This window comes from Acipenser ruthenus, chromosome 6 (assembly GCF_902713425.1).
Source record: "Acipenser ruthenus chromosome 6, fAciRut3.2 maternal haplotype, whole genome shotgun sequence".
In the NCBI taxonomy this organism is placed as follows: domain Eukaryota; kingdom Metazoa; phylum Chordata; class Actinopteri; order Acipenseriformes; family Acipenseridae; genus Acipenser; species Acipenser ruthenus.
Window position 1 is genome coordinate 21,395,495 of NC_081194.1, and position 13,626 is coordinate 21,409,120.

At 36.3% G+C, this 13,626-nt stretch overlaps 1 protein-coding gene across 6 annotated transcripts in view; it reads left to right on the top strand.

Moving 5' to 3' along the window:
• Nucleotides 1–13,626, top strand: part of LOC117411407 (pleckstrin homology domain-containing family G member 1-like) — a 119,744-nt gene that overhangs the window by 74,299 nt on the left and 31,819 nt on the right. For 5 of the 6 annotated variants that reach the window (XM_059025220.1, XM_059025221.1, XM_034018883.3 and 2 more), the window contains one exon: nt 12,359–12,909. In XM_059025220.1, coding sequence (XP_058881203.1) covers nt 12,359–12,909 — 551 coding nt within the window. Of the gene's footprint in view, nt 1–1,233; nt 1,561–12,358; nt 12,910–13,626 lie in introns of those variants that run through there. The other variant, XM_034018884.3, reaches the window with a different exon arrangement.

The following is a 13,626-nucleotide window of genomic DNA, read 5'->3' on the forward strand; positions in this document are numbered from 1 at the left end:
TGCCACAGTGTGGTCCAGAGCTGAATTCAGAACGCTCAAGGCCAACACATTGAAATACAAGTCCCTATTAAGATTTTTTTTTCTCTAAGCAGGCTATGGCTGGAATACTTTTCTTTTGCTTTGCCACTTTTTAAAAATGGTTTCAACAGAATGTCCCTGTGTTTTAAACACACTTGAATCAAACAACCTTCATAAGGTCGAGGAAAGAAGAAACATGGCATTGTGTGCACCAGCCACAAATCTGTTTTCTCTTCCTCCTTGTACAAGAAGAAATAGTACCTAGTATATTATGCTGCACTTTGAGTCTTTTATTATTATTGGTTTTTTTTTCTCCAGTTTCTGGGCTCAGCTGTGGGGCTTCTGCAATGCTATCCTCTTCCTGTTGCCACAGCAACAACAGCACTAATGCCCTGGCCATCTTGGCAACCCCTACTTTCTTTAAAGGTCCATTGTGTACTGTCCAAACTTGGTACTCAGAGCTTTGTTGTTATTATGCAGTGGCATATGGAGCTGGATGATTAAAAATACACAGGGAAAGGGGCTTAAACAAACTTTGTTTATGAAATACTGGCCTAAATCCTTTTTTTTTTTCCCAATGTGAAAGAAAAGAATATCTAAACTAAATAAAACATTTTAAATCAGTTACACTTTTTAAATCCTAAAAATGATGGACAGTTTACATCCAAAGTTAGTTTTAGTTTGTTTCGTGTTTGGTAGCTTGAAAAAAATATTGAAGTTTACTGAAACTAAATTCTTAATCCTGACCTTTTATAATTGCTGTTTAGCTTTTGTTTGTATTTTGTATATATTGATCTTTGAGCCATTTAAATTGAATTATTATATGTTTTTTAACTAAAAACAAACCTGATCTTTGCTTTAAATATGAATCTTTTTCTGGTAAAATTATATGAGCTGGGGTTTTCCGGGAGATTTGGGTTTCAAAAGTGAGCATGCCAACTAATAGCTGTGAGAACAGGGTCCTACTCACTGAAGTGGTACCAAGACAGTGGCCTCCTAGGGCTATGCCGGGCTGCAGAGCTCAACAGTGAATGTGTGGCATTGTCTTTGAATGAAACGTCTTTGATAGCTATAAGTATGTCTGGACAGATCAAGAGAAACTTATTTTAAACTTGTAGCTTCCTAGTAATTAGACTGTGAAAGAGGGTGGGGCAAAGGGAAAGTGAAGGGGGCTGGGGGAGGAGGTTTGGTTATTCAGCTCCAGAATGTGAAGGAGGATGGGTGTGCTTTAACAACCCCTTATAGTAGTGGCTGGTGGTGCATCCCCAGGGAAGCTTTTTCTGCTTCATGCCCTGCCTATTGAAGCACACAAAAGGGAAAGAAACTTAGTGCAGGCTTTCCTAGCTCGTCTGTAGTGTGCATGTGTGTGTGGTGGACACTAAACAGCTCAGGCTGTGAAAAGGAAATACTGGAGAGAATGTAAAGGAGCACAAGTGGCAGAAGGCAGCAGGAGTCTGAATTCGATTTGCACTTGGAACCTTTCAGTGGTTGGATGTATAGACGTTCTGGGCTGCTTCTTTATTTAAGGGACAATGCCGACTGGTAAGCAAATACATACATTTTATTATTTATTTTTATTTATTTATTTGTAGTACTAAGCTCTCCTTTTTCTCGGTTTATACTACAGCCTTGTATAGCTTTCATTTCTAGTTATTTTTATTTTTTTTAAGTTGGTAAAGTATTGATTTATCTTTCTTTTTTTGTTTTAATAATTCATATTGGTTGCTGTGAAAGTAGCACCCTATCAGTTTTCACTGTTTATTCTTTGTCAAATACTTGCCCTGCTTAGTACTGTCTGAACAATTTTTTAGGGGCTGAATGTTTAAATACCATCCAGTGACTGACATAAATGAATACCCCCAGAGGGCCGTAATTACAGTTTAGTGCTACTAGCATTGAGGGGGGGGGGGGGGGGAGGTTGGGGGGGGTTTACAGCTGCTGTCGGCTGAGCTGTGAATTATCTGACATGGCTAACAAATATATCATCTTTTTATTGCGTTCAGAATGCCTTTGGTTAGGAGACTGCTTTTTGCTGTAGCTGCTTCAAACTCAAGTTTAGACGAGAAGGCAATGTGACTGAAACTCATAAACCTTAAAGGAACTATTTAGAGTACGGCTTTGGTTTCCGTGCACCGCTTTGGGAAGTGTAATCTAATCACTGTGGAAAGAAGTTGGCCAGCAGGAAGGAGGCTGTATGTTAGAACTGGTTTTAACAAACAAAAACGTGTTCTTTGTTGACCAGGATCCTTCCTTTCTACTATTGAAAATGAAAGATTGAACCTGCCTGCTTGAACCCCATACACCCCATGTACAGCTATGGCCAAAGGTTTTGCATCACCATGTAGAATTAACTAATTTTTGCTTCAAAAAGTCGAATGAAACCGTCCGAATGTTACGTTAACAGAATTACATACTGTACCACTTAGTAGTTTTCCATATGCTTAATGAAAAACTGACACATTTAAAAATGTAACATTTTGAAATCTAACATGAAATACTATATTACTATTATTGCATCTGGTTGACTTCTGCAATATCATTTAGTAGTTTCTTTGATTACACAAGGTTAAATAAAATATCTAAATTATGTTCATATATATATATATATGTGTGTGTGTGTGTGTGTGTGTGTGTGTGTGTGTGTGTGTGTGTGTGTGTGTTTTAAATGTTGTCTCAATCCTAAACTTCTACGTAATGCAAAACTTTTGGCTATAACTGTAGGTATCTACTAAAAGACTTGAAATGATTTGCTTTGTACTCCTAAATATTTCTATCCATCTTGTAGTGCCTTTCAATAACATTAGCATTGTAGATCCAATGACTTTGTACAGCTGAAGACCTTCCATGTTTATTAACTCTTGTCTGATAACAGTGTTTTCCTACTTGAGACAATAGGCTGTATTACTAACACATTTATTTATTTATTTATTTATTTATTTATTTATTTATTTATTTATTTTTTACAGATTACCTTTCTGTATGCGTACAATATTTGTTTAAATATGTTTTCAAACACACACTATTTTCAAGAACAGTTGTAACAAGATAGCAAGATTTAAATTACTTTTTTTTTTTTTTTTTTTTTTGCTTAGCTATCAAGATCTGTGGTGTAGGTAACGCAGCTAAATTGAGTCAGTGCATTACAGAGACTGTCCAGGGGAATCCTGTTTCTTCAAGGCCACTGAAAGGGCATTGGTGCATCAAAAGCAGGGCTCTTGCTTCTCTTGCTTCTCAGTGATTTTAAAAAAAGGATTTCAAGGCCAGGTTTGTATAGTTTATGTAATGGTAGCTACTTTCTGTAACAATCCAAGCTGCAAGCAGAGAGAAATGCTTTTTGTGGTAACATCTGTTATGAAGACAGAATCTATTGCCTTTCCAGTGAGTTTAAGGTGAATGTTTGGCAGGGTATCAAAACTAACAACTAATGGGCTAGATTATATGATTTGAATGCTTTACCCAGTGCAAACAGAAGCAGGAATCTACAATGTATGGACTGTTAAACAAAAATACAATTAAGGAAAACCTGTTAAATAAAAATGAATAAAAAAAATAAAAAAATGGTATTCATTTTTTTAAGAGAAACATCCAAACACCAAAAAACACTATTGCCAAAATGATGTCCAAGGAAACCTCTGTGAGGTATTTTGTAATATGAAGCTATCAGGAGTCATAAGTGTAGATCCAGTGCTTTTAAAACTGAAGTGCTTTGCAGGTGAAGTCAAATAATATTACTATTTGTCAAATTGATGTTTGGTGCGAGCTATAGTGTCATTTAGTTATTTCCTTTAAAAGGGTACCGGTTGAAACTTTTGCATTTGCCTGACCTTTCTAGTAACCTGGTACCTAAATACACCATAGCATGGTCCCTGAGCTCATAAGAGGCTGGCCTGCTTCATAGTACCTGCAGTGAAGCTCAAGTCTTGGCACGGCAAGGCTTTTTAACTACGTCCTCAAGACTGAGGAATATTCAGCTAGGCATACAGACGAGTCGGTAAATCAAGACTTTAAATCTTAGGCCCAGATTGTTTTAATTGGTCCCAGCACAGTGCCATGAGATGTAAGTTCTGTTTGTACTGTGTCTTCATTGTGATCCGTGGGGATTGACATCTAACAAGATACCATTGGATGTACAGGTTAAGAATGTGAATAATGTTTCCTGCTTGGAGGAGACAAACAGTGTTGCCCTTAACTTTTAGCATGCATGTATTGATTTGTTATTCACATTCTCCGCTTCATTTCTGCCTTCCATTTCCTATAGTGGCTTTTAGTCATCGATAAAAAAAACACTTTGTAAACCACGTTGAAAATATCAAGCTAAGTAGCCTGCCAACCATGTCTGATTTTTGGTAAAAAGGGGGGTTATATATGTGTACAATCCGCTTTAAATGTTCCAGTGCACAGCATTGTGAATCAATGGGGATGAAACTGTGTGAAAAGCTTAATTTGTTTCAAACTTATTGACTAAGTGAGTTCTCTCAAGCAGAATGCACCATATCAATACCAATACCAACTGCAGACTCAAATCAAAGGCACAACTGCTAGTAAAACCTTTAATGCAACCAATTAAGGTCTTTTGGGAAAATCTGTGTGCAATTATATTTTATGAGAAGCAACGTTGCCCCTCACCTGCACAGTAACATTCATTCATGTGTTTATACTTTGCAAACTGTGCTGTGTGAGTGTGTCTGTGTGTAGTAGCTACCGCATTGCAGGGAGTTATCAATACCGGTAAATGGAACAGTGTCACCTCCATGTCCTCCAGAGCAACTTGAGCTGGGTTATTGAAGTGAGATTGCTTTTTTAAAAGCCATACCTACTTAATGCCTTAGTTTGTATTGCCTGACATGCCAATGCTTTTGATTGCTGCCTTAAGTTGTCTGTGTTACACTTTGAGATTCATCAGAGTCCTTGTTGAGGCTAATTTCTAAATATACACTAATAAACCTACAGTGCTGAACTAACATTAGTAAATAAATACCTTTTATTTAGGGGACTGGAATTGAGTGTTTTACTGCAATTTAGGTAAATCCTTAGTCATTGTCTTCATTTGACTACCATACTCCTAAATTCTACAAAAGCGAGTGAAGAAAAAAAAAAACTCTTATCTGAGTTTTAAACAAACAAACAAAAAAAGGTTTTGTGTGGCTTTTGTTGATTGTATCATCTTTAAGAGTGGGAATGGCTGGAATGTAAGGAACACAAGATGCTTGTCAACTGCTTTGTTTCCTATATGTACTGTACAGCTACTGGAGCTGGCATTGCAAAAGGCATGCTGCCTCTTTTTAATTTACATGCTGTATTTACTCTGTAAAAGTAAAGTCTTCCATTGCCTTAATGTATTCTGCTGTGGTTTTTCAGATGAAGACCTACCTAGATATTGTAGTTTGTTTTCACCTATATATCACAAAATATGAAACAATAGCCTTATTGGCAGTAACAAAAAAAAACAAAAAAACAAGTAACCTTTTCACTTCCTTTTTAGCTTAATTATTGAGCTTATTGCTTCATTTAAATTATTCTCTTTTATGTTAAGTTTTCACGGCATTTTGTTAATGCACGTTATTGTTGTTTTTCGCTGTTCTACATTTTTTAAATGCAACTGTTCATTTTAACCATTTTTTTTTAACACAACAATACTTACAAACGGTCACCATCATAACTGTTGCATGAAACCATTGAGTGTAATAATCCAGCACCTCTGCGCTTAAGCATTTGTATGTCAGCTGACAAGCATTCAGCTGATATCCCATCACGACATTCTTCTTAAAGGCGTAGAGCCTCTATATATGAACCCCCAATATCTCTCACAAACACCTGGGTACATATTGTTACGATATCACAACAAAAGGAATAAGCTTTATTTTTTTAAAAAAAATTTGGTACATATGTATAGCTATTATATTATTATTATTATTATTATTATTATTATTATTATTTAGCAGATGCCTTTATCCAAGGCGACTTACAGAGACTAGGGTGTGTGAACTATGCATCAGCTGCAGAGTCACTTACAACTACGTCTCACCCAAAAGACGGAGCACAAGGAGGTTAAGTGACTTGCTTAGGGTCACACAATGAGTCAGTGGCTGAGGTGGGATTTGAACCGGGGACCTCCTGGTTACAAGCCCTTTTCTTTAACCACTGGACCACACAGCCTCCTATATCACCGGCTTATTTTGACCCCCTGCATTCATTGTCACTATTTTTAGTTATTTTTTTTTAGCAGTCATTTCTAACGTTTTAGCCTCTCGAAGTGCTTAACACAGAAAACCTGCCCCTTCAACTCTCTAATTGGTTAAATCTGATGATTTTTCTCTATACTTGTTGATTTATACTTCTGAAACCACACCTTGAAAATCAAGTGATGCAAGCTATAATGTTTTTCCTTCTTTATGCAAGTCAAGGTTGTTATAATAGTAGAAAACACTAGTGAAGGCTTTGAGTATATTGTTGGTGCTCATAATGCGTCGGAGTAGAAAATTGCAACATGTCTAAGACTTTTGCACAGCAGTGTATATCCCTATTGTTTAATGACCATAAGTGTTTACAGGTTACAAAATGACCTGACAAAAACTTAAGATAACCTAACCTATTTTAAGCTCTTGGTATCTTAAATGCCAATCATAAGAGTTTAGCCTAGAGTTCTGTAAACAAGTTTTGTAATATCCTGCAAAATTTAAAGCATAACTTCTGGAGGAGATTTATGATATTAAAGATTCTTTTTTATTTCTTCCATAATGTGGTATTCGAAAGTGCTCCAGTGCAGTGGGGAGAAGCGTGGGAAATGCTGTGAAAGTGTGGGTTGCATTTGTTTGATATCTTGCGGCCTTGTCTGAAAAAGAATAAGGGTTGCAGGGTGTTGCTCACTGAAGTGTGTACGTTAAACTTGCCCACAGCAGAGGCTACTATTGTCCCTGGTTGAATTGAATGATGTCATGTTTTAGTTTGAGTCTTTCAGCAGCGGTGCTCAAGACGGGGGTTCTCTCTCTCTCTCTCTCTCTCTCTCTCTCTCTCTCTCTCTCTCTCTCTCTCTCTCTCTCTCTCTCTCTCTCTCTCTCTCTCTCTCTCTCTCTCTCTCTCTCTCTCTCTCTCTCTCTCTCTCTCTCTCTCTCTCTCTCTCTCGGCTGCTGGTGCATCTCAGATGTACATGGAAGCTGGCACTTGACCTTTTTTTTTTTTTTTTTTTTTTTTTTTCCCTGCAGTAAACCTGAAATACCAGTTTTACCATTGATTTATTAATTTTTGGTCTAAACAGGTAGGATTTAGGTGGTAAAAAAAAGTTATATTTTATTTACGCCACTGAAGTACAACATGACTGTGCGGTTCTAGGCTTGCCCCTTGGGCTACTACAGTACTTTGCTATGTTTAGTTTTTGGGAATGACTGTAAACTAGTACGTTTTGGACTGACTGTTTCTAATAAGGTCTTGACAGTAAGTGTAGACTGCCAAGGAGCAATTTTTGGAGTGATGACAGGTTTAATCAGATTGCAAAGCAATTCTTGATTTACTCTTAAAGTAAAATGTCTGTGATAGTGTGCCTAGAATGTAGGCATCTTTTACAAAAATGCTGCTAATTCATTGCATGTATTACTCACTTACCAGACTGTACAGACTGAAAAGCAATTGTATTTTAAGCCTATATTGCCAAATGTTTGCTTTCAGACAACAAGAGTATTTTGTTGTGGTTTTGTTATTTTTTTATTCTGTATATTTTTTTTATTGTTTTACTGTACCATGTCCCCATAAGTTGGGTTCTGCTGTAGATGATGAGTCAGAAACCAGTGATGGAGGCTTGTTGTTGTTGTTGTTGTTGTTGTTGTTGTTGTTGTTGTTGTTGTTGTTGTTTCATTTATTAAATAAATAGTGTGTTGCCTATAAACATCAATTGGCAGTATAGCATTTCTTAAAAGAACAGACCAATTTGAAAGTAAATTACCACCATAGCAGGTATCTTGTTTAGAGAAAACCATAAACTATGTGAAATGTTGTCCATTTTTACATTTTTTTGTAAATGCACAATGACTGTGTCACAAATGGAGTTGTATTGAATGCATAATACTAAGATGCCATACTAAAACCCAAAACTATGTTGGCTACATACTATTAGACACGGCTCTTCACAATTGAAGGTTACAGCGATCAAATTGAATATAAAACCCTCTTATGTAGTATCTAATCCAATCTCTGCGTCTTTATAGGTTGATAATTCTTTTGATATAGAAATCCAATGTTTTCTACATAAGCTGTGTGAGCTGTCTGCCAGCTGCAGTATAGCTCCTCTATTACCAGAACATGCTGAAGTAAGCATTTCTAAAGGGGTGTGCTGACAGATCTGTAATTGCATTGTGCTGAAGTTTAATTGGGCAGATAAATATGTTGCTCTTGCAGTAAATGCAGGCTTCTGCATACCGGTATGAAAGGGGCTTTATTTTCCAATAAGAGAGTGTGCTATAATGAAACTTCTCTTACAATGCCCTCTAATAATAGAGTGTACTCTGAACAACAGACCCTTTCACGTTCAAGCCTATTCTTTTAATAGTCGCACCCAAGCCGATTCCCAAGAAGTGCAGCTAACAGGATTATATTTGTCAGGACACTTGTATCTTAATGTTAGGCGCTTTCTTTTTTTTTTTTAAATTGGCATTGGTGTCTAAATTAACCTTCCTGAGATGATCTGATGTTTCATGAAAATTGGTATTATTTGATAATTGATAAATACATTTGTTTTGTTAACTGTCAATCTTTTGATCAACTTAAATTACTTGCTGGGGTATCAGCCTTTCTTCTTCAGTGTAGCATTCAGGAATTCAATTTGTATGTATTACCATCTATTGCTTAAGTGTTCAAAATTGTTAATTAGAATTCAGTGACATTTTGGAAGGTGGAGGCCTTATTCGCAGATGATTCAGAATAGCTGGCAAGAGAAACAACATTAAAGTTGAGTAGATATTTATTATTGAAAATGATAAATACAATTGTGGGTTGTAATGTAGACACTGAGGATCAAATTAGGCCTGCATTGTGTAGATTACTGAGTGGTTGATAGTTAGTTATTTAGTCTCTTACATTCTGTACAACTTGAAATAAACTATACCAGAAACCTTGTGTGCCGAGAAAGCCCCGGAATGCTGTAGACTACATATGTAGAATGCTATAACTCAGCTGTGTAATCCTGCAGAAGATTGGCATGATATCCAAAATGGGTATGGTATTTAAAAAAAGCAGATGTTTACTGATTTTTCTGCATGTCTAGTTTTACAGCCTTTTAGTTGTGGAATTTTTATTCATTGCTGTTTGTAATGTACATATGTCAGTAAAAGGGAATGGGCTGAGTATGAAAATTCATCTATTGTATATATTTGTACAGCCATTTTAAGTTGTATTGCAGTATGTAAAAGCAACTTGGTAGAAAATGATTTGTTAACATTGGACTCTCCCAATTATTTTGTAAAGAGCTTGTGATGCATTGAAGAAGGGTGCTACAACAATGTAGGATTGTATTGTGCACCTCCTGTTCAAAATGTGTATATGTGTGTGTGTGTGTGTGTGTGTGTGTGTGTGTGTGTGTGTATATATATATATATATATATATATATATATATACACACATACACATACACACACACAGTTGTAGTCAAAAGTTTACTACCCCAATGGAAATTTATAATTTCTAGAATTTTGTCAAACAAAGAATTTTGGAAAAAATCTTTTGTAGCTAAAAAAGTTACAAGAAATAGATGTCTACAATTATTTATTTCAGCATTTTTTTTTTTTTTTGTAACACTCCAAAAATGCTAATTCGAAAGTATTCATACCCTTTGATGCTATGATAGTATTGTCTACAAGGTGCTAGAAATTACAATATGATAATCCAGAATCTAATTCTAGAAAATGCAGGATTGTAGGTGAACATTCTTAGAGAGTTTAAAAGGGTTAGGCATAGGATGATTGCTGTCATTACCAATAAGTCAATATGGAAAAAGTAAAGAGCTGTCTGAGATCTTAGGCAGAAAATTAATTATTTATTGTCATAAAGCTGAAGAAAAATACAAGAAAATTTCCAAGCATTTGAGTATCCCAATTTCAACTATTGTTTCAATTATCAAGAAGTACAAGACTTTCACCAAGAACAAGTAGAAGAAGTGTGAGGAAGGTTAATAACCATCCGAGACTGACTACCGAAGATAGTCAAAGTGAACTGGCTGCAAGTGGGACTGGGGTTTCCATTTCAATCATAGGTCGAGTATTGCATGGTAAAGGTCTCAATTGTCGCAGGCCAAGGAACAATCCACTCTTAAAAAAACGTCACAAGAACAATCGCTTCAAGATTGAATGAACTGGAAACATTTTGTGTTGAAGAATGGTCAACAGTCACTAAAGAATCATGCCAAAAGCTCATTGACAAATACCCAAATCGTTTAAAAGAGGTTATTTTTACAAAAGGTGCCTCAACTAGCTATTAATTTTTCTTATCAGGGTATGAATACATTTGAATTAGCATTTTTGGAGTTTTGCAAAAAAAAAAAATGCTGAAATAAATAATTGTAGACATCTATTTCTTATAGCTTTGTTTTTTTTCTCATCCACAAAAGCAAAACTTTTACTTCAAAAGATTTTTCCTAGATTATTTTTTTTTTTCGAGATTTCTAGAAACTATAAAATTCAATTGGGGGATATAAACTTGTGACTACAACTAAATGTGTGTGTATGATATATATATATATATATATATATATATATATATATATATATATATATATATATATATATATATATAATATAAAATTATTTGAAAGAAATAACCTTTTGAAGGAAAAGGCAGAGTAATTTTAGATCAGGAGAGTTTCAAACTGGAAAGGTTACATGGACAAGTCAACATAAATAAACCTTGCATTGAGTGTGATTCATACACTGTAGCCAACAGAGGGATTGTGTCAAATAGTGGGTAACTGTTTAAAATCTGTGTAAGATCTCAGCAGACACAAAACCTTGTTTTACAAGCCCTTTTCCTTGTGGGTGTCGAAAAACATGTGATAATCCCTTTTCTTTTTGTGTCCAAACAAAAAGAAAAGCAAAACAATGCATGGTACAATTAACATTTATATTGTTTTACCTTGTTAACCCTGGAGCATGTCCCTGGAGTTTTATATATGCTATTAACTTGTAAACTGAATTGGATGTAAACATTGCTAATTAGCCATGAAAGCTGCAAAAGAAGCTTGGGTTTTTTTTTTTTTCATTTCTGTTAAGACTGATCAGGCAATGTTTAATCTGCATAGCTGCCTTTTAAAAAATAAAGTAAAATGAGCTGAGCGTGTTTTGGTCTCACTTGCTTCAGGGTTAGGCAGTCAATGTTTCCTTGACAGATTTTTTTTAAGTGAAGTAAAATAAGAATCCCCTTCTGTATCCATTACATTAATTGTAATGAGGCTAACGTTTTAGCTAGTTAATCCAAAGAGGTCAAGTGTGACGGAGGACATACAGTATCCATCCCATTTCAATGCCAGCGTGTGAATTATGTTCTGGTGTGTGTGTTTGTTTGTTTATTTGTTTATTTAGCTGACACCATTATCCAAGGCGACTTACAGAGAATAGGGTGTGTGAACAATGCATCAGCTGCAGAGTCACTTACAACTAAGTCTCACGGAGCACAAGGAGATTAAGTGACTTGCTCAGGGTCACACAATGAGTCAGTGGCTAAGGTGGGATTTGAACCGGGGTTACAAGCCCTTTTCTTTAACCACTGGACCACACAGCCTCACATGTTCATCTGATTTCAAGGTGTAATTTGGACTGCTGATCCCTTGGAACAGTTAGACCTTTTTCAGTTTTTATGTATTTCACACTAATTTTAATTATTTTTTTAATGTTAAAAGTAGGTCAGTCATGCAATGTAAACATTGGTTTACTGCCAAATTCTAAAACCGCAGCAGTTTGTAAGGATTAGCTGATTACTTAGGTAGGTAAAATTGGTGGACGCTCCTTCCTTTCAACGTTTATTGAAGATGAACTATGCTCCTTCCTGATTTTAAAATCACAAAATATAGTCAATAGCTAGAGGGTGAACTTGAAATTCCAAATGGAAATATGCTTTTGACACAAAGTAATGGCTATTCCAATTTAACAATTCTTACCTTTCTGTTGTACTGTGTATATATTGTTTAATTATGTTACTCCTCGGGTGATGTATATTTTGCTTTCTCAGAGGCATATATTAAACCTCCTTTCTACTTAATTCAAGTCCTTTATTCTGTCTTGGATTTTAAATACACCAAAAACCATCAAAGTTGATAAATCATTCCTTTTAAAAATTATGTATGCCTTTTTTTTTTTTTTGCAGATGATTACCATCTCCCTCCAGATGCCCTGCCCCCCCTACCAGAGGTCCCGGATGGTCGGACAGCACTGAGCACTGTTCCTTTGGGGCGCTTTCATTCAGAGAAGAGAACTTTTCGATACTGCAGTGTTCGAAGCATGGACTCCTCAGACAGTGACCGGCCTGTGAGCTACAGCTCCACCTCCTCCTCGGCCTCCTCCCGTGACAGCCACTGTTCCCTGGGCAGCCGCACCACCCTGGTCTCCAACAGCCGCCTGGGCCTGGGCCCTGCTCTGCAGGATCGGGATGTGGGAGCAATCCGACTAGAGCTGGTCCCTGCCAGGCAGCTGGACTGTAGAGAGAGGCAGGGGAGCCAGGTTGAAGGGACAGTGGAGGATGAGAAGAGGCTGAGCGGTGTGAAGAGAACCGACAGCAAGGGATCCGGAAAACACAATGCAACATCGACACCGGCCGTCGAGCCAGCCAGTCCCAAGCTCCTTTACGTGGACAGAGTGGTCCAAGAAATCCTTGACACAGAAAGGACCTACGTACAAGACTTGCAGAGCATTGTGCAGGTAAGGATACATGCCTTCTGTCTATATTTTTGTTTAGAATGTATAATGTAACTATCTTTGTGAACCTTGTATTGACTTTCCAAAAAAAAAGGTCTAATTTGGAGATCAAATATTCAAGAAAAGGGTTTGGATAACATCACAAACAGCAACACACGCAAAAGTACTGTATGTAATGCTCAGTGAAATCTTATCTTGGGTTTTTCCTACTTCAGTTGCAGTGTCTATTTGTATTGCTCAAGAGGGCTAGTGCTTCTTCCAGACACACAAGATAACATGGCAAGCAGGAAGACATTTGATTATTTTCACATGCGTCTGCCAAGTTAAGTTACTATCAATAATTGAAGTATACACAATATGATGTCTCGCATGCTTAAATTAAAGTTTATTGGCAGGGTTGCAATGTGATAAGTCTTAAAGAAGCCTTCAGACTGATCTGTTAACTGTCCAACTTGTATAAACTGAGAAGTCTCATTTTTAGACCATCAGACTAATTCAATACCATATGTGGACTAAATCTATAAACATAATGTGTTACTCTTCACAGAAAAGCTAAACAAATAACTTACAAGACCTCCATTATTGAAGATTTACTTTACTGTTTTGCTCACGTAATGAAGTCATGAACTTTGTTAAACCAATCTATATAAATATTTTAAATATGAAAAAATATGTATTTTTCGCAGCTAAATTTTTGTCTCCCCTGGCTTCCTGGTGCAT